The sequence below is a fragment of the Oxyura jamaicensis genome, chromosome Z, assembly GCF_011077185.1.
Source record: "Oxyura jamaicensis isolate SHBP4307 breed ruddy duck chromosome Z, BPBGC_Ojam_1.0, whole genome shotgun sequence".
In the NCBI taxonomy this organism is placed as follows: domain Eukaryota; kingdom Metazoa; phylum Chordata; class Aves; order Anseriformes; family Anatidae; genus Oxyura; species Oxyura jamaicensis.
The window spans coordinates 72205030-72223743 of record NC_048926.1 but is presented as its reverse complement, the minus strand read 5'-3'; the positions used below and the strand labels follow the sequence as shown (position 1 = coordinate 72223743).

The window sequence follows — 18714 nt, the reverse complement described above, 5'->3', positions numbered from 1 at the left end:
GAAAAATGCTTGCTAGGGGACATCAGGCCTTCTTTTTTAACTAGTAAATTTAAATTCTCCCTTGTCTTGATGCAGAACCAACTTTAGAAGTTCTCAGTTTGGGTCACTCTGCTCTTTGCTACTTTGGAAAATCGAGACTTTTCATTTTTCAGTCTATTTTTCTCAGTATGGGAGGAAGTTATATGGCTGCAGTTAACAATACTTTTTGGTTGATGTGGAAAAAGCTATTTTGTTCCTATGTGTTTTTTTCCCCCATCCTGACTAGAAGTTGTAATTTCACGTACTTTCTGCATCAGACATTCGGTGGTATTGTTTCCAGTAATGCGCACAAATGCACTTAGAGAACATTCTGTAATTGTAATTCACCTGTGCCTCCTGGAGTGTCATTTTCAGCAGAAGCAAGATTTCTATACTATATATTTTCCAGTCAGTGGGTAGGTGCATTTCCCTTGGCATATCAAAAAGTGAAAGGGTGTAATTACAGCTTTATGCTTTGTAGTTGAAAACCACTTGGGATGATGACTAAATTTCCAGTGGAGAAACACTGTATCAAGTAGGTAGAATGTGTACAGAAAGATTATTTGGGCAAACTTAAAGGTATCCGTTATCTCATCGGTGATGTAATGCATTTAGAGGCTTCCAAGTAAAGGCATGTGCAATTTTGATGAAAAAAAGAAAAAAGGCATAACCAAAGAAGGTATAATGTCCTCACTGCTCACCTGGTTATGCTGACAGAGAAAAGAATGTATGAATCATTGATGACTGATTTTTTTTTTTTTTTTTTTTGAATTGGAAAAGTCACTGTTTTTTGTAGGAGCTCTGTTTGCGTAAATTATAGAAGCATTATCTTGCCTTGCCTACGTTGCCTTTGAAACGTAACTCCCATTGAGTGTCTTTCTCACCTAACCTTGAAGGGAGTGAAAAGGAAATTGAAAGTTAAGTTGTTTGCAGCATTTTTGATTGAAAAAAAGCATGCTGTTTCCTGGTAAGGCTGTGGGGTTTTTAGTAAGAGAAAGATGAGATAAAGCCAAAGGGCTAAGGCACCCATTTCAGCATACAGTGTGGTATAAGAACATGATCTTTCTGTCTTTGTATGTGTGCGACGTTTAAGAGTAATTTCTTTCCTAATGCAAAATTAAAGTTAAGCTAAGAACCACTGAAGTTGATGTGAAGCAGTCATTGCATTTTCAATAGCTACAGGAATGTGTGGGTCTGGTTTGCAGTTTTTGTTTCTTTTTTGGTTGTATGTAGTGGATATGTTGTCCTGTGGCTGCAGCATAAACAGCATTACCAGGCAGTTGTGGACAGCCTGAAAGCCTCATTTCTCTAGTAAGTCTTTCTCAGCCTGCTACATCCCACTCTGATTCTTGCATTTTCCTTTCCTGTTTCCCAAGCTGAGTGTTACAGCTAACTCCAAGCTGTAGCTGTGCTGCTTGCACAGTTGGAAGTCCAAAGAGAACAGGTAACGGTTGAGCTAATATTGAATCCTTTTTCTCACTGGGTAGTAATTGGGCTCTGTGCCTTGCCCAGCTATTGATTCTTCCACAATCTGTAGGAAATTTGCTTCCATGAGATCAAACACACGCCTTCGTCCACCTTGTCAAGGTTAGTTGGAATTGAAGAAAGAGTTCAAAACTGAAAAAGGCAGATAGGTAGCACAATTACATGAAGTTTTATGATATCCATATTAAATCAACTATAAAGCTGATAAAGCTGTGGTGAGGTACTTAGAGTAGAACTTGAGATAAATGATGGATGTATCATGCAGAGCAATTTATAGCCATTGTAGGAGAATTTTTGTGCAGAGAACTCTGTGGCCTGTATGTATAGAAAGCATTGCATAAGAGTCTTTTTTTCTAGTCTATTCCTGGAGAGGTAGACTATCTTAAATATCAGTGGGTGTACATCATGAAGTGGTATTTCTAGTACGGTAGCCAGGGAGAAGGTAGAGACTTTGGTATCTAAGTGGAAGATAATCTGGGAAATGCTAGTGAAAGTGCTTAGTTGTGAAAGTGCTTAGTTTATGAGTTCAAAAAGTATATAGTTCAAAATTTGAAAATCTTAGTTGGAAGGGCAGCTGACTGAAAGCCATAAAACATTTGTTGTGTGTGTGGCATGAACACGTTAGTTTGTACAATGCTCTGGCTCTCTCTCTTTGGGATGATATCTATTTTTCTCTGAGGTGGGTGTTCCTGGTTTGAAGTAGCTTAGACGGGCAGCATGAGCCTCGAATACCTAAATTCTACCTTAATGTTCTGTTTATGGCATGAAATGTAGAAGTTAGTAAGGTTAATGGTGTGATTGTGGAGAGCAGAGTTTATGAAGCTTACAGCTCAGAAGTCATGCAACTTTCAGCGTGGAAAGTGTTCTATGGGATTTGGGGCCAACAAGCTTTGTCCTTGTCAGCCTGTGCTGAAACCCCCTGGCTACACACACGACTTCAGATGCACGTTTTGGGATTACGTGTGTTACTTCTTGTGTACTGCAAACCACCAAATACACTCAGTGTACCAGAGCAAAAAATTACAAACTTCTGCAAGAAATGTAGTCACAGGAGGAGGGCAGTGACTGATGGCTTCACGAAGCTTTGGGGCTTTGCCGTGACAGAGGTCTCAAGGGACAGCAGCGGGCCTACACAGCACAGAGCACGGTGCCCATTTCTGTGGGACTGGAAGGGGGTCAGGGACACAGACACCTCTCCCAATGCTTCCAGGCCAACAATGCAAGTCTGGAAGTGCAGAATGAGGGAGTTCAGAAGTGATCCTGACCGTGTACCTGGCAACGGAGCCTCTTTCTGCCTGTCCCAGGGGGTGTCAACTCATCCAACACTTACTGCCTCCCTCGTTGGGGCGAGTGCGCCTTTTGGGCCCGCCTCATCCCAACCTGTCCGTGTATTTCACTGGTTTCACATGTGTGTCTACAAGATGCATTGCTTGTCAGAACTGATTATAACACTTCAGAGTCCTTTAACTGTCTGTGTAGTTTTTCTTGCCTGTGTTAATACGTAATTGATTTTATACTCATTCAATGCTTTTCTAGTTAAAGCTGATGTTTAAACCTCAAGGAGAGAGGATAAGTGTGTATATTTAGAGATCTACCAAAAACATTTTAAGCTTTGCTTTTCAAGGCTTCATGAACCATATTTTTAATTACCCCTCACAAACAGGATTTTTGTTTTTCCTGTGATTTCAATAGCCTTTGTAATACCCTGTTTCCTCCAGTTCTGGATGACATGATGATGCATTTGAGGCTGAATCAAAGCCTTAAAGGATAGCACAAGTCATTTCTATTAGTCTAAATATACTTTGCCTGCAAGAGTGTAGAATGACTGTAGCTTTCGGAAATTAGGAACTGCAGATGGTTCCTTATGTCTCTCTACAGAGGAGGAAGGGTAGATGCCTTTTATTTGGAGGAAATGTGCAATAGAACTGGGAAAAAGGGGTTCCCTTTATAGGGATGTTGGCGATGACATGTCTTTCCTAATATAAAAACAGGCCATTCTGATTCCTCTTGCTTTGCATGTATCAAGTCCTATTGTATTTATACATCTGTACATAAAGTACAGTCTGAATGGAAAGTCTTTCAAGTTTGACTGTGTCCTTGTTCCCACATCTAAGACATCTGGGTTGTAAAACAAACTACCTAAAGGTGTTTAAAGAAACCCATCTTAATTCAGATTTAGACTGGTCACCATTTGTTACCATCATCATGCAGACCTGGATGAGAATCTTCTTTTGTAGTGGAGATTTAGGAAGTCTCTCCATCCTACAGCACAATTTTGTGGGCTAAATTTTCCTGCTAAGCATAAAGACTTCATAGCACCAGTGCCAATATAAAATGCACAAATGCAGGTTACAACATATGCCTGAAACCTCAAAATTGTTGTAAAGAAAAAGATTGCAGCATCATCACATCTATTCATTCATTTTTGCTAGCTGTGTTTTGGTACCATTGAATGCTGCCTCTAACTGTTTATAAGCGTAGTAATCAGGCATTCATTCATGTAGGCTAAAGTAGCAAATGGTTTTATTGTTTGGCGCAAATAGCTGAAATATATTGTGTGTGAACATAAACAAAAGTGTTTGATAACCATTTGCATATTTTTTACATTCTTTTAACAGCTGTGAAGACAAAGTTTATAGTACTTGGGTATTGCTGTTAAGTATTTGAGATCTATTTAGGAATATTGTCTTCTGGTGGCTGCATGTTTATTTAGGGGAATGTTGGACCTCTGTGCAGGGGAAGGAGACATTATGAGTTTGAGAGTAAATTACTGTTTCTCCTGTATATTGGAAAAACAAGAGAATAGATCCAGAAGGATGTTAATTTTTAGGTTTCACGTAAATTTTACCGTAGTAATTATCATTATGCTTATTTGTATTTTTAATCGCTGCTAATGTATAAAATGTCACAGTAGGTTATAACAATTCGAGATTTAGACTATAAAGTCACATGGATTTCAAAGAAAACCACTGAAGCAAAAAGCCAGATAGACTGCTTTTTCTTTTTTGTTTTGTTCTGTTAGAAAGACAAACACAGAATACTGATGGCTAAGTGGTAATTTTGCCATGGCTTTGTTTCGATACTTGTAATTGCTTGTTGTGTGAGACTCATAAAGTCTTTATTTGCAGACTGTGTTCTATAGGAAGGTCAAGAAAAAGGCAAAGTGAGACAAAATATAAACAGCAGAAGTCTGTATAGCCTTTGTGTTGTCCTGGGCTTGAGAGTAGCCAGCATCAGGGCCAGGAGTAGAGAAGAACTGGGCAGCTGGGTAATGTTAAGTTCCCAGAGCTTCCTGGTAGTGTGCAGTGTGGGACCTTCCTCTGGCAGCCATGGTATCCATGTGTATCTTGGATTTTCCCAAATGCATTCCCAGGAATCTATTTTCTGTGTTCAAAGCCCCGTAGTTAGGGAGATGGCTGCTAGGGCTATGATCTAGGCACAGTTCATTGAAAGCAACATTTGATGTAGCACGCCCTGCATTTTTATTTTTCAGGTGTTGAATTCTTGTCACCAGTAGTCTTACATATTGTTGTGGTCTTTAAACAAATTTAATAAAATTAATTTCAATTTTATGCATTCACTGTAGTTGAGCTATTGAAACCAGGGATAGAAGAATGGGGGCTTGCTTAATCGCATTAATGATTTCTAAATAAAACAATCATAATTATTAAAGCCAGGAGTGGAAGAATGGGGTCTTGCTTATTCACATTAAAATAAATATTGCTGAGTGTCTTTGCTTACTACTGTGCAAATTAACCGAAACAAGGAGTCTCGGGGCCTCTCACAGAGGATGTTTCCTGAAAAAATGGGGAACCTGTGTTAAAAACCAGTTGAGACTGACCTTGTGGTTTGGACAAGAGCCAAGGAGCAGCTGAGTCTACAAAGGCAGGGGGTCTGCTAGTGGTGATGAAGAAGAGTTATCAACCTTTATCCCCATGACCCCCCAATGACCACCACCAGAAGGCACTACGCAAGCACACATGGGAGGACTTTATGGAAATGACTTCTTGGAGCTAATTTTAATACAAAGTGGGGATAGGTTATGCATATGTATAGGCGTACTGGGAAACCATGCATATGTAACTCTTTACTGCATATAACCAAAGCAAGTTGCTGTGTTAGGGTGCGCACGCCTTTGGGAGCTATCCCGCATGCGCCCGGCACCGAAATAAACCACATACATACTTTATAACTCATTTGCTTTGAATTTTACAGTTCTTCCACAAATCACTATAACCTTGCTATGATGAATGAACCCATGTTAACAGCATTTTTAAGTTAAAAGTTTTCTGATAAATTCTTGTTTGTATTTATTTACCTTGCATAAAAAAATAAAATCTTAGGTGACTGAAAGTTTTTAGGGCTCTTATGTAGTGGTTACATAATGAGTTTCAGTGTGCTTTAAATGTAATGATCAATTATCACATCTGATAATGTTAGGTTTGCTTCACTCTAAGGGAGATATCTAAGCAGATCTGTCAGGGTTGCTGGTTTCAATTGTTAAGATGTTTAGGTGTTAGTTCTGTGTAGTGCATTTGTATCTGCAGCCTTCTCTTATGGCAAGGTAATTTTTAGTGCAGGATTCAAATATTTTCCTATTTGCAAATACTCTTTCTTGTTCATGTAAATGGCAGCAACATTGTTTAATTTAAGTAGTTCCTCTAAATACTAGAATCAAAAATTCTGTAGTTAGATTTTGTATGCATACATTGCAAAATGATTTTAGTTTAGTATTGTATGAATGATGGTATTTTTACATGGAGAGCATGGCAGAAGTCAGTATTGTTTTTTGTCAGCTGACATATGTTGCATAGGAGTTGTAGCCAATTTATAAAATATGAGACACTTTCTTAGCATAAGTTATTGAGTTTCTTTCAATGTTGGATTGCGATTTTCTAGTGGTAGATTTTTTTTTTTCCAAATCACAAACAGTAGAAATCCTAAACTGTACATCAGACGTACTGAATAATTGTGAGTGGAGTATCAAATTCTTTTGAGGTAGTTTAATAACTTACCAGCACAGTATACTGGTGTTCTGCAAAGTGTTTATTAGTTTAAATTATAAATACTTTTAATGTTTTAAAGCATAAAAATAGCCAGACGATGAATTTCAAAGTATAATTTCTCTTCCTTGTCCTTCCATATACATGCAGTTTTACATAATTTTTCACAGTACCTTCTCGCTTTCAAAATAGGAATCCCTGTATGTTTTATTTACAAGTGGAAAAAATGGGTCATTTGATACTGGATGCCATTCTCCTGACCCTTTCTGATTTGTAGGATTAAGGCAGAAAAGCTATATGGATGCTTAGTTTTAGATTACTGGAGCTACAGTAACATAGCCATATGTGAGGATGATTAAAGGGCAGATTAAGTTTTGAAGGGAGGAATTTTTTGAATATCTGCATCTATTTTACATATTACTGCATGTTTTCCAGTGGACAAATAGATGTAACCATGCTGTTTGAATTAAGAGGTAGTGTTCTGGAATATAATTCTGATGCTTACGTAGTCTTTTTGTAATAAAAACACATATGATTTTCTTCTTCAGGGTGCATGTGTTTATAATTTAGCAGTCCAGCACTCCCTTGCACAGAGAATTACAAGGTCTCAAGTACAGTGAGGTTTAATCATTCTCCATGAAGGTGTAATCATGGTTGATGATTCTGACCTTTTAGAGTTTCAGTGTAAGCTTTAGCTACCTTCAAAGCTACGCATGCAGAGTGCTTTATTACCTTGACACTGATACTAATGCATCATAATTTCCTTTGCATTATCCAGCTGTCGTTTCAGAGAGCTTCGCTAATTAATGCACAAAGCTTAAATGTGCTGCCTTGAATATGTTGTGTGGAGGCCAGCAGCTTGCTATTAGGTTATTTAGTTGTATAATTTTTAGTAATGCTGCCGGCCTGCAGTAGTTATGTGACTGTGGCTCTCAGGGATGAGATTTAAAACTCAGGTATGTAGTATGCTGAAAACAGCCCCTTTTACAAGCAGTTTCCCCTAGTTTCTAGTGGTTGCACTTATGATAGTTGTGTGCTGCTGCTGCTATCTGCAGGTTGCCCAGTTGCCATTGCAAATCCTGGGGTCACGTGGGAGGGCTGCTCTGGGAGCGAATGTATGTCGTTTGTCATGGATGGGAGAATGGTGTTACTGTTTTTAATATAAACCAGTATGTCACTGGAAAATCCTGGCACTTAAATGCTACTAGGTTTGTGTGTATCTAAGTGCACATCCAGTCATGACATTTTCCCTTTTTCATGTGCAATAAAATTCCAAGGCCTCCTAGATGTAGCTGCTTCAGGGTCAGAGGTCTTTGGCTGCTAGTCTGTTGTGATGTCTGCAGTCTGCAGAGCTGCCTGATTTTGTTGGATTCCTCACAGTTGGTATTTACTAGCAGCTGTAGTGGCAAAAGCTGTGCATCACAAGCAAGACAGGCAGTCTTCCCCAGGTTTTCACATTTTGATTACATGCTTACTTTTAATCTCCCTATGCTGGGTGACATCTAAGCATCTGTGAGAAGAGATGTAGCTGGGCTGTATCTGCCCTACATGCACTTGGCTAGTACATGAGGCGGCAGTATCAAATGAGTGCTTTCTTCTTAACCTACAAGGATGGATGGACACAGGTGGCAGCAGCAGCGTGGTCAATGTGGTGATCTATGAACTTTCTTGCTTTAGGAGGAAAGTGTTGAAATAATGTGTAGTTGTCATTCTGGATGAAAATACATTTTTTTTAAAAAAAATAAACACATAAGTGTCTTGATAATTTATCCAGCTTCTTGGAACGTCCTATTTTAGATTCAGAGCTTCTTGTTGGAAACTTCCCACTTGCCTACCAGTGCCTTCCAGCTTGCTGGTGCACACACAGTGTGCCCAGGAGTGCATCGGTGAGGGACTCTGGGTAAACATACTATTTGGAACAAAAGTTTGTGTATTTTTGTCATGAAAGCTCAGCAAATTTTTGCACAGCTTTCACCTAGTTAACTTTGTTCTGTATTGCACACCGTTACCACAGAGATGAAGCCTGAATGTGTAGAAAGCTACATTCAGAGGAATTGTGCTATTCATCCGTGACACATCTCTTTCACTGCTGTCATACAGCAAGATAGCTACCTCTTGCTTTAGCGAAATTTCCTTTTGGCTGCATGCACTGATGGTACTTTTGTTGACTAGTTCCCAAAGACAGACTCCTAATCTGCATGTTTTGATCACATCCATGTACCACTGATCTCAGTCTTTTCCTAGAAAAAGCATTGAGGCAATTTGGTTCAAAAAAAAAAAAGGTAAAAGATGAGTTTATCTTAGCTCGGCAGTGTACAGCCAGCTCATGGATTTATTGGAAAGAGCTGTTAACTGTACCCTTAACAGCAGGGTAAATTGAGGTGAACCCTGACAGTATGTTGTCCATTTTAAAGCTCTTTGCTGACAGTGGCAGTAAGAATATGGTTGTAAGAAAGTCACAAATAGCTATTTAATTATTGTTCAAATAAGATGTTTACCCATTGTTTGACTTCAGCCTTGACATATGGAGATTAATGCTACAATATTTGGAAAAAAAAAAAAAAAAAAGGGCGGAAATCCCAGTGTGATTCATGTAGTTATCAATTGTTGCTCTGGATCAAAAGCAGAGCGGCAAAATAGTTAAATCATATATATATGTATTTAGTGTACCCTGTTGAAATAAATTAAACTACATATACTTTAAAAGCAAAGACCTACTTCCATTCCCCAGCTCTCACACAGGTACTTGACAGCAAATTTAGGGTAGGATACTCGTTACTGAGTGTTGCTCATTTTATTTACCTTTAAATGAATATGTAGGCATGGGCATGGCGTATATTGGGCTTATTTGAGCACAGAGAGGGGTGAATGATGTAACACGTTCAGGAGGTTGTTTGCATGTTGAATGAAACCCCACGATTCTCTGCATTTCTACGTTCTTCTACTTATCTTCATGAGAACGTGACCTTAGTCAAAATTCAAAAAAAGAAAAACAGCAAGAAGCCATATACCTTTCCCTCAGAGAAACAAGTTTTATTCATTGATCTTATAATTGTTGTCTTACAGTGAAATAAATGCCCGGCTTGATGCTGTGTCTGAAATTCTCCTGTCAGAATCCAGCGTGTTTGGCCAGATTCAGAATCTTCTTTGTAAGCTGCCAGATATAGAGAGAGGCCTCTGCAGTGTTTTCCACAAGAAGGTATATCCACAATTATCCTAATTTATTGTTTTTTAAATGGTGTGTTTCTATCTTAATATACTTCCATAGTTTTTGCATGTGTATTTAAAAATATTTCTTGTTAGCAAGACTGAAGCTGACATAGTAAAGGAATAAAAGTTTATAATGATGATTTTTGCCTAACGGTAGACTCTTCTGTTATTTTGTACATTGTTTGAAGAAGAAATGTCTTAATAGGGTTAGATTTATTGCTAATGCTATCAGGAAAAACATCTGTGGTTTTAATGCATTAGTCGCTGGATTTATCAAGATGAGATGATGCAGTAGGTCCTTGTGCCATTGATTTTTTGCATCTAAAACAATGCATTACAGTCTGTATGCTTATCTAAAATCATACTTGCAAGTGAAACCACTTGATTGTAGTTAGCTGTTTTCAGATGAATGCTAATTTGTTTATAAATTCTGTAATTTGGATCTCACTTGCACATTTTAATAAGAATTACTTGTAATGAGACATAAGCAGTTCTTAGCTGAAGCAGATTAATGTGCTAATAACACCTGTGCAGTACTTCATGTTCTTTTATTTTACTGTTATATTGAGAGGTTTTGACAGTTAGCTTTAGATAAAGGAATAGGTGGGTAGGAGAGCAAAGTTGTAATTTCTGTGGATGGTACAGCACAAAGGCTTCGCCTCTCTGAAAATCTGAAATTCAGATCTTTTCAAGGCATGTTACTGTGTTAGGCACATGGAGACACTTGCATATTTCAATGAATGGATAGAGGTCTAGCCATAATGCAGCATATGGAAAGACGGAGAGTGCACCAACTTTGTCATCACCGAAAATGTGCAGCGACCACTTGATGCATTTTTTTTTCAAATAACTCTCCATGAGTTACTTAGTTCACTTTTTAATGGTTCAACTCATTTCAGGTTAATTGATGTGTAGAAATGTTTGTAGGAATAGTATTTCACAACATTCTGGCATTCCTCCACTGTTATCTTGTTCTTTTTTGTGTGTGTGTATGCTGGTCTGTATCTGTTTCTCCAGTTGTCATCCCTTACTGTTGTAGGGCTTCTCAGCTTTAAAGTCAGTGTTCAGGTGGAACTATTCAGAGTTCCTTGATTTTCATGTGACATAAACTGCCGGCTGTCTTATCAACAGCCACAGTGGGGCATTTCATGAATCCGATGTTGGAAGGAATTTGCAGGAGCAGAGAAGTGATCCAGCAGAATTCTTAGGAAGGGTAAACGGGGGAAGGAGGAATGGGTATTCTTGTTCCAAACATGTAATTTGCCATTTGCCTTTGAGTTAGCTTTCCTTGGTAAAAATCTTAATTTGTTACCCACTGCAAAGCATGATGGAGAGTGCCCGAAGCACTGAGTAATCCCTGAAGATCTGTAGGACTTTGAAATGACAGTGTCCCTGAAAGACAGGGTCTGTTTTGAATAAAGAATCAAAAACAGGCTCTTGGAAACAGATTCTGAAGTCCAGACAGACAGTGAATATGAGCCTGAAACAAGGTCTCTGCAAAGTACATATATATTCAGGAACACTAAGTAACTGGTTTTCTTGATTTTTTTGTTCAGAATATTGAGTGAATGCTGCAATTTTAGTTCCCACTAGGAGTGTTTCCAATTCTGTTAACTCCAGATGTCCAGCTCCCACATGCTCAACATGAAGTTCCCCCTCTGCATTTTCATTCCTATTAAGGGATACAAAACTCTCAGCAGAGCACACTGATGTCTTAACTAAAGGAATTCCAGCTCTGCTGGAAAAACTACAGGAAAAAAAAAAAAAAAGAAATCTGACAAGTCTTTCATCTTTCAGGCTCTTTAGACTTCGGTGATGTTAGTTTTTAAGAAGGTATGTTTCACAAAGGGACGCTTCTGAAGTGTAAAGGCGTGGCTGACTTGTCTCAGTTGTTCTAAACATCTTTCATTTATATCAGCCACTGCAGAGCTTCTGTTGTGCGCTGTACTTTGCACCAGTAACCTTGGGAGGAGACAGAAAAAACAGTAAGGCAAAACATTGCTGTGTTACAGAACCAACTTTGCAAGGCAAAACATCCTTATAGGAGCTCTTCTGGTAAATAAATATTGTGTCATCATTGTATATTTTCCTTGTCTGACTGTTAATTTTTTGAATAGGTCCATTGATGATTCTTATCTGGCAGCATAATTCAGATTTGCAATCACTAATCTGACCTTCCACAAACTCCCATTATCCCAAACCACCAGAAAACATTTCTGGTCTAACTCCAGGTATGAGCAGCCCAGAACTAAAACAACGTTCCTGTACAAAAGGGCAAGAAAAGGGGAAATTAGGTATCGACTTGGAGGTGGTATTACCAGCTCCAAATTTGCCCCAGCCTATGAAGGAATTACAGGGATGATAATTATGGGCAAGAGCAATGTTACAGTTGCTGTGGAGAGTGGAAGTAATACAATAACTAGTTGTTTTTCTCAGTTCCTGCAGCTCCAGCACCTGACATCTTCCCAGACAGAAATACTATTAACCACAAAATGGCCTTACCCGTCTCTGGCAAGAAAAGGACAGCTGGAGATGAACTCTATGAAGACCTCTTGGTAGCATTCAGTAATTGACTTCAAAAGGCAAATGAGAAACAGGGAACTGTCAAGAGTTTTGTCTGAGTTGTGCACAGAGCCGTGCCCTTTCAGATCTGTTGGAAACAATTTTACTAAAGCAAATAAGGCTAAATTGCACTTAGTGTTGTTGCTGAAAGGGTGTGAGGACCTAGCGTACTGCTGTGCATCTTCCATGCGTTCTCTTTGGTGGTCTCCACATCATTTTCAGTACAATTTGAGAAACTGCTGGTCAAAACTATTGTTTGACATCACTGTCAGCTCTGAGGTTATTTTAGTAGTGCCAGAGAAGCTGGAGCTATCGTGGAGGGCATTTCAAAATTAGACTTCAAAAACAGCATTGAACAGGCATGTGAGAATCTTTAGGGAATACAAGGCTATTAATCCTGCTTTATGTAAACCATTTTACTACGTTTTAAAAGCTTCTTATTTATAACACAGTTGCATATCTCTTTTGTAAGGTTACTTAGCTTTTAAATTGAAATTCTCCCACTTTAATGGAGGTCAGCTTTTCAGAGTTATTTTTATTCGTCTGTTCCACATTATCTGTTTGCTTTGTTTGCATTGGAACCATTAAATTTTAAATGCAAAGTCCTGCAGTGTTACTGAAATCAAGCTGGGGAAACAATAATACTCTGAATAAGCGCAAAAGGGCTATGTTCACCTTCTTTCTTGGAACGTTGTGTTCAGCAAAATTTTTTTGCAGTAAAGCATGCTGAATTTCCCGTGTGTCAAAGATACTGCAGACTGTAGCTCGTAGTAGAATAAAACACATTTTAACCCATTAGACAACAATTAAGTTGCATAGTTTAGCGGAGTTCCTGCAAGTAACTTTGGCATGTTTATTAAACACTCTTTGAGAAATCTTGTGATAGCTGTCAGGGTTGTTTATGGTGCTTTTCGTACAGGACCCTTGTTTTATATATATGTGTATGTATATATATATATATGTATATATATATATATATAAATGTATATAGGTGGTTGGGTTCTTGTTGTTTTATTTTTTATTGGTTTTGTTTGCTAGTTTTGTTTTGTTTTCTTCCTGATTCCTCTGTAGGTGAGAGTACCTTGAAATCCAGCTTTCTCTTCTTGTTGAAGCCTCACCTTCCCCAGTCTCACAACTCTTACTGGAACACCTCAGACAGGTGTTCTTGTATATTTTTTAAATCTTTTCCTTTTTCTACCCTCTTAGTGTGCTAGTTAAGTTGCTAAGTCCAAGTTTGATTACTTACTTTTTTTTTTTTTTTTAATTAAGGAACAATATTGAAAAAACAAACCCACCCAGTTTATCTATTTTGTACTGCCCATATTTGCCCATTCTTTTTTTGTTCTGGACATCGTTCTCCTATGAATCACCTAATGGTGTTTGTCAGGAATCTACTATAAATTTAGTGTGAGAGGGCAGCAGCCTTTGCACCCTTGAGGAGTACACTTTGTAGTCAAGGGGAGTCTTACAGAATTTTAACCGTTATATACATCAAGGTTGATGATGATGATGCAGTCAGTTGTCCTGTGTTTTACTTGGACTTTGAGTCCAAGCCTGGATTTATGGTTTGTTTAGTCTCTGAGACCTTTCCTTAGTGCTTTCACTTCAAATGCCATGGACAGATTTACTGTTTTATTACTTTGTTTTATTTTGTTGTCATAGTTTTTATAAGATAGATTCAGCAAGTTCCAGATTATCAGAAAAATGTTGATAAATTGCAACAATCATGGGGGAAAAAGTAAGTTTTCATGAAGCTGAATAATGGTTTGTTTATGAAGGAAGATTAAAAGATTATAGTCTGGTTAAATTGATGATTAAAGGAGAACAGAAGGTTTAGAGATATTTGAAGGGTGTTAACAGCAAAGAGAGAGTGGAGTTGTGTAATAACTGGTTGTGGAGTGTACTACGAAAGAGTAAAAGTAGAGATATTTGGATTAATTTAATGGAAGAGAAATTTAGGCTATCAGATAAAAACTTTTAAATGATGAGATTTTGTGGATTAGTTTATGAAAGGAGTTTCTTGAAATGTTGATGTCCCAAGAATAGACAAAAAGAAAATTCTTGCAGAAAAAATGAGCAGTTGCAGGGAAATCACTTAGCAGGTCTCTTCTACCTCAGACTTTCACGGCTATGAAACAAACAGGAACTTAAGTTTTCCAAAAAGATTCAGAATATATCGTCTCTGGCCTTATGAAATGTCACGGTTAAATTGCATATTGCATTTGTCAAGTATCTACCAACCTTGCCTGTTTGATGTGATGAGTTAGCTCTTTAGCTGAACATCCATACTTTAGTTCAGTCGGAGAGTATCTAACAGATACTGACTGGTGTTACGATAACTTCAGTCGCATTGCTTACTCATGTCATGGAGTACATCTTAGGTGTCCGGAAATGATTTTTTGTTGATTTTTATTTAATAATCTCTATGATAGTGCAAACATCTCTGAACACTGCAATTAACCGTAGAAAGTATTTTCTTTCTACCTTTATTTTGGTCAGAGACTTGAATTTTCAGTGTCCACTGCAGATTGCCAAGACTGCAGATGTAAGGCTTTATTTTGTGTTCATACCACATGGGGGTCACTCTTCCATCTCTGGTTGCAGGTGTCGTATGTATTTAATGAGAAGAGAGTTAAGGTTGTTTTATAATTACATTTTATGATTTTTCAGAAAGTTGTGTTTAGACATTCTTCGTGTTTTAAAGGGCTAATAAACATTATAGAACAAGCTTGTTTTGGGAGTTTGCATCTGTGGGGAGGGAGAGAGACTGTTCCTTTCCAGACCAGCATTTTTGTTAATGCTTGTTTCCACATGTGGGTTACAGAACTAGTTCTGGACAAATAACTACAATGTAATAGATGAGAGAATTACTTTAGTTCTTGTATAAGGATGTGGGAAGGAATAAGAAACAAAAATTTACCTCTAGGGAGGAATTTAAATAGAAAAAAATGACAAAATAAAAAAGTAGATGCTTTATGAAATAGTTAATTGAAGCCTACTTGTCCTTTGATCAGTGGTGTACTAATCACCAAAACATACTGACCAGGAATGAAACTCTAGATTGTTGCCCGGTGAGAAGAGAAAAAACGTCTGTAAAGAAGGAAGCAACATTTGTGGTATACCAAGAATATTATAATAAAAACACTTTTGCATTCAGCATATCCTGTGCCCTCTCTTGCCTCCTTAAGGCAGGCGAGGAAGGTAAACTGTTTTCTTTCAGTGTTGTCAACTGGCCAGTGGGAAAAGTTCATGTAAGTTTCTACACATCAGTAAAAGGAAAGAAAATATAAGCACAGTTGTTTACGGACATTTTTTTTTTTTTCCAAATCTGAAATGGAAATGCCCTGGAGTCCCCATGAAGTAACCAGGATGTGAAGGGGTTTTGTGTCTCAGAGGTCTGTGTTTCCATCTGATAGGCAAATATGGTGTAGCACAAATGCAAACTTAATTTGGTAAAAAAAACATTTCAGAGAGAATCAGCATTATTTAATCTATTGGTGGGGCATTTAGGTGACTGAGTGTTGTGTTGAATGGGAGAACTGAGAAGGGGGAATGTGGCAGGAGGTGAATTGTTTTGTCAGAGTTGTTAAATGCAAACAAAATCCTGTCCCTGACAGCTGATTCCGGAAGCTGAGCCAAAAGTAACAAACAGTGCTGACACAGAGGAGCATTAAAAATCTAACAGCAAGATATTTAAGCTCTTTCAGAAGTAATATTAATAGTTATAAAAGAGAGAGAGAAGAGTTCAAGTTGTTTTTATTTGACAAGTCATTGATTTTGGTGAGAAGTTGCTTTAAAGAATCTGATGCTTGTTTTTCCTGCTCTGTGGGTATCATGGAATGAGCTCTGAAAGCACTGTGCATTATTGGCTGCACTCTGAGTGATTTCATTTTGATGATACCCTGGACAACTGCCTGAAGGAAATGATAGAAAAATCTCTTTCATACCTCTGTAGTGAGGAGAGGAGGAAAGAAGACTGTGTTAGGGTTTTCTGCTTATTCTCAGTTCCTTACCCAGAAATGTGCAAGTGGGGCACCATCCTGCAGAGTCACTAGGATCTCTGTGATAGGTCCATCTCAACACATACACCTGGCAACAACCAGACAGACGCTGAATCTGGCAATAGCTACAAGCACTTTAAACAGTGGCTTTTGGTGTCCTCTTTCTTTTATTATCTGTGCTGCTGTGCCAAAATTATCTCTTCCTGTGCCTAACCTTGCCTTTCCAAACCCTCTCTTGCCAAAACTACAGCTTAGGGATTCCGATGTAGAGGCACATGCCTGTGGTATTCATAAAATGACTCAGCATGCTTATTTACTGTCCACACATTATCAGTATATTTTTCTGCTCTTTGTATACCGCGTACGTGTTATACATCTCCATCCAGCAATCACAAGAATGGAGATCAGCTCTTGACCGATTCCTGAAGACAATGGTTAAAACAATTAGCATATTTATTAACTTTGTGAATGTGGTAAGATTATGCAGTTGCATTACTGCGCATATGCCTTAACAATTTGGTGTGATTTTATGTGATTTTATGTGATTTTTTATTTTGTGTGATTTTTTTAAAAGCCAGAAAACAGTAGCATTTAATGAAAGTATAATACGTAGTTAATGATATAGATGTTGCTTCCCTTCGCAGTGTTCAACCCAAGAGTTCTTCTTGATAGTCAGCACCTTGTCTCGTCTGGACTCAGAAATTCAAGCTCTTATTCCAGTCATACATTCTCATGTGAAAACGCCTCTACTACAAAATGCACTGTTGGAAATCCCAGAACTTCTCTCCCCAGTAAAACATTATTTAAAGATTCTTAATGAAGAAGCAGCCAAGTAAGTACAGAAAGCAAGTAAATCTTCTGTGCCTCTTAGGATTTCTGAATGTATTCACTTCTGTGAAGTATGAATCTTGTTTTAATACACCTCAGTTTTGTATTTTAACTTTTACATTTATGCATGCACTGTTGCTTATAGTTAAAGCAGCGATTCTAAACTAGGCAAGCAAGTATTTTGCCCTGTGAGTGTCTGCCTCCGGCTGCATAATTTTTGGAAAACTTTTCAGCTGTTTTGGGGAACGAATTTAGAGCAATATATGTTTTGCTCATGTTAATTAGTTTAACAACTTTTTTTTTTTTTTTTTTTTTTTTTTTTTTAATATAGAAGCTATCCTTTCGAAGAGAGACATGACATTTAACAGAGTGGCTGTTCTGCTGCCGGGAACATGCCTTTTACTAGCTTTGAGCCCTCCTCTGTTTTTTAAATCTCTTTACATACTCACCAACAATAGAGAATATGGAGTTCAATAACTCTGAAGACTTCACATAGCCTGTGGGATTTGTATCCCCTCATAGCATTTATGGGGTCACTGCCCTGTTCATGCACTCTCTCTGGAGAATGACTAAATGAGCTCCTACCTCAGGCTCCAGGTGTTCAGGCTTTTCCCTGTAATTGCCTTTCTGAAGTCTTGGGAAGGAGAGCTGAAAGTATGGAGGCTGTCTGCCCTTTTGTCTTAACTGTGTCCTTCCTTGGTCCAAGAAAAAACAACGATAAACAAAGAAATCGAGTTGAATATACAGTAAAAGGGAGAGTATTAGTAAATAATTTGTTGTGTACTGCTTCTTCTGATGAACTGCTGTCTGGATTGTTACCCTAGACCCAGGTTTTAACCACAGGAGGAAGAAGGCAAGAGGCTTAAGGCTTATGTGGAATATGGAAGCCCGAACATGGCTTCAGTAAGTCAGGGATGTGTAAAAACCTGTCAGGAACAGGTTTTAGAAAGAATATCTTGGGGCCAGTAAAACTCAGTGCTTTTCAGAACAAAACAGTATAAAATCATCCAAAAAGCATTCTCTCATGGTGCTAGGCATAAAAGCAATCTGTTTGGCTTGCACAGCCAACCTTCCTGAGCACTTGACTTTGCAGGTTTCTCATCTCCTTTCAGTGTAGTTATTGTTTACACAACATATTTGTTCAAAGGATGTTCTGAACCCATCATGAATACCGCCCAGCTTTATGTCCAGATTGTCCTAAACTTCCCTATTATAAGAAATTTTCATTCAACTTTGGTTGAGCATTTTCTTGTGTGAATTACTATAAGATTTAATTGATATACCTAGTGATTCTTTGATGAAATATGCAGTATATAGCTTTAATGTTTAGTTACATTGAGGCAACATAGTCTTGATCTTCTTTTTCCCCAACAGACTAAAAATAAACATCCATTTTATTTATAAAATCTTTTTTATCTTTCTCCAGCTGACATTTGAAAAAATCAGAATTGAAGCCCAGCACTTCTGTTATTTGCTTCTGAAATAGAGATAGATGCAAAGAGTATAAATTTAGAAGTAGAGAAGGGCTGAAATATTTGCCATGTCCATTGGACAGGTGGGATTATAAGATTTCTACTGATGCATGGTATCCAATTATAGTTGTGACA

The 18714-nt window shown here is 38.0% G+C and overlaps 1 protein-coding gene across 3 annotated transcripts in view; it reads left to right on the top strand.

The window, feature by feature from the left end:
* Positions 1 to 18714, top strand: part of MSH3 (mutS homolog 3) — a 119752-nt gene that overhangs the window by 51189 nt on the left and 49849 nt on the right. For all 3 annotated transcript variants that reach the window (XM_035309624.1, XM_035309623.1, XM_035309626.1), the window contains 2 exons: positions 9573 to 9705; positions 16924 to 17111. In XM_035309624.1, the coding sequence (XP_035165515.1) occupies positions 9573 to 9705; positions 16924 to 17111 (321 nt within the window). The remainder of the gene's footprint in view (positions 1 to 9572; positions 9706 to 16923; positions 17112 to 18714) is intronic.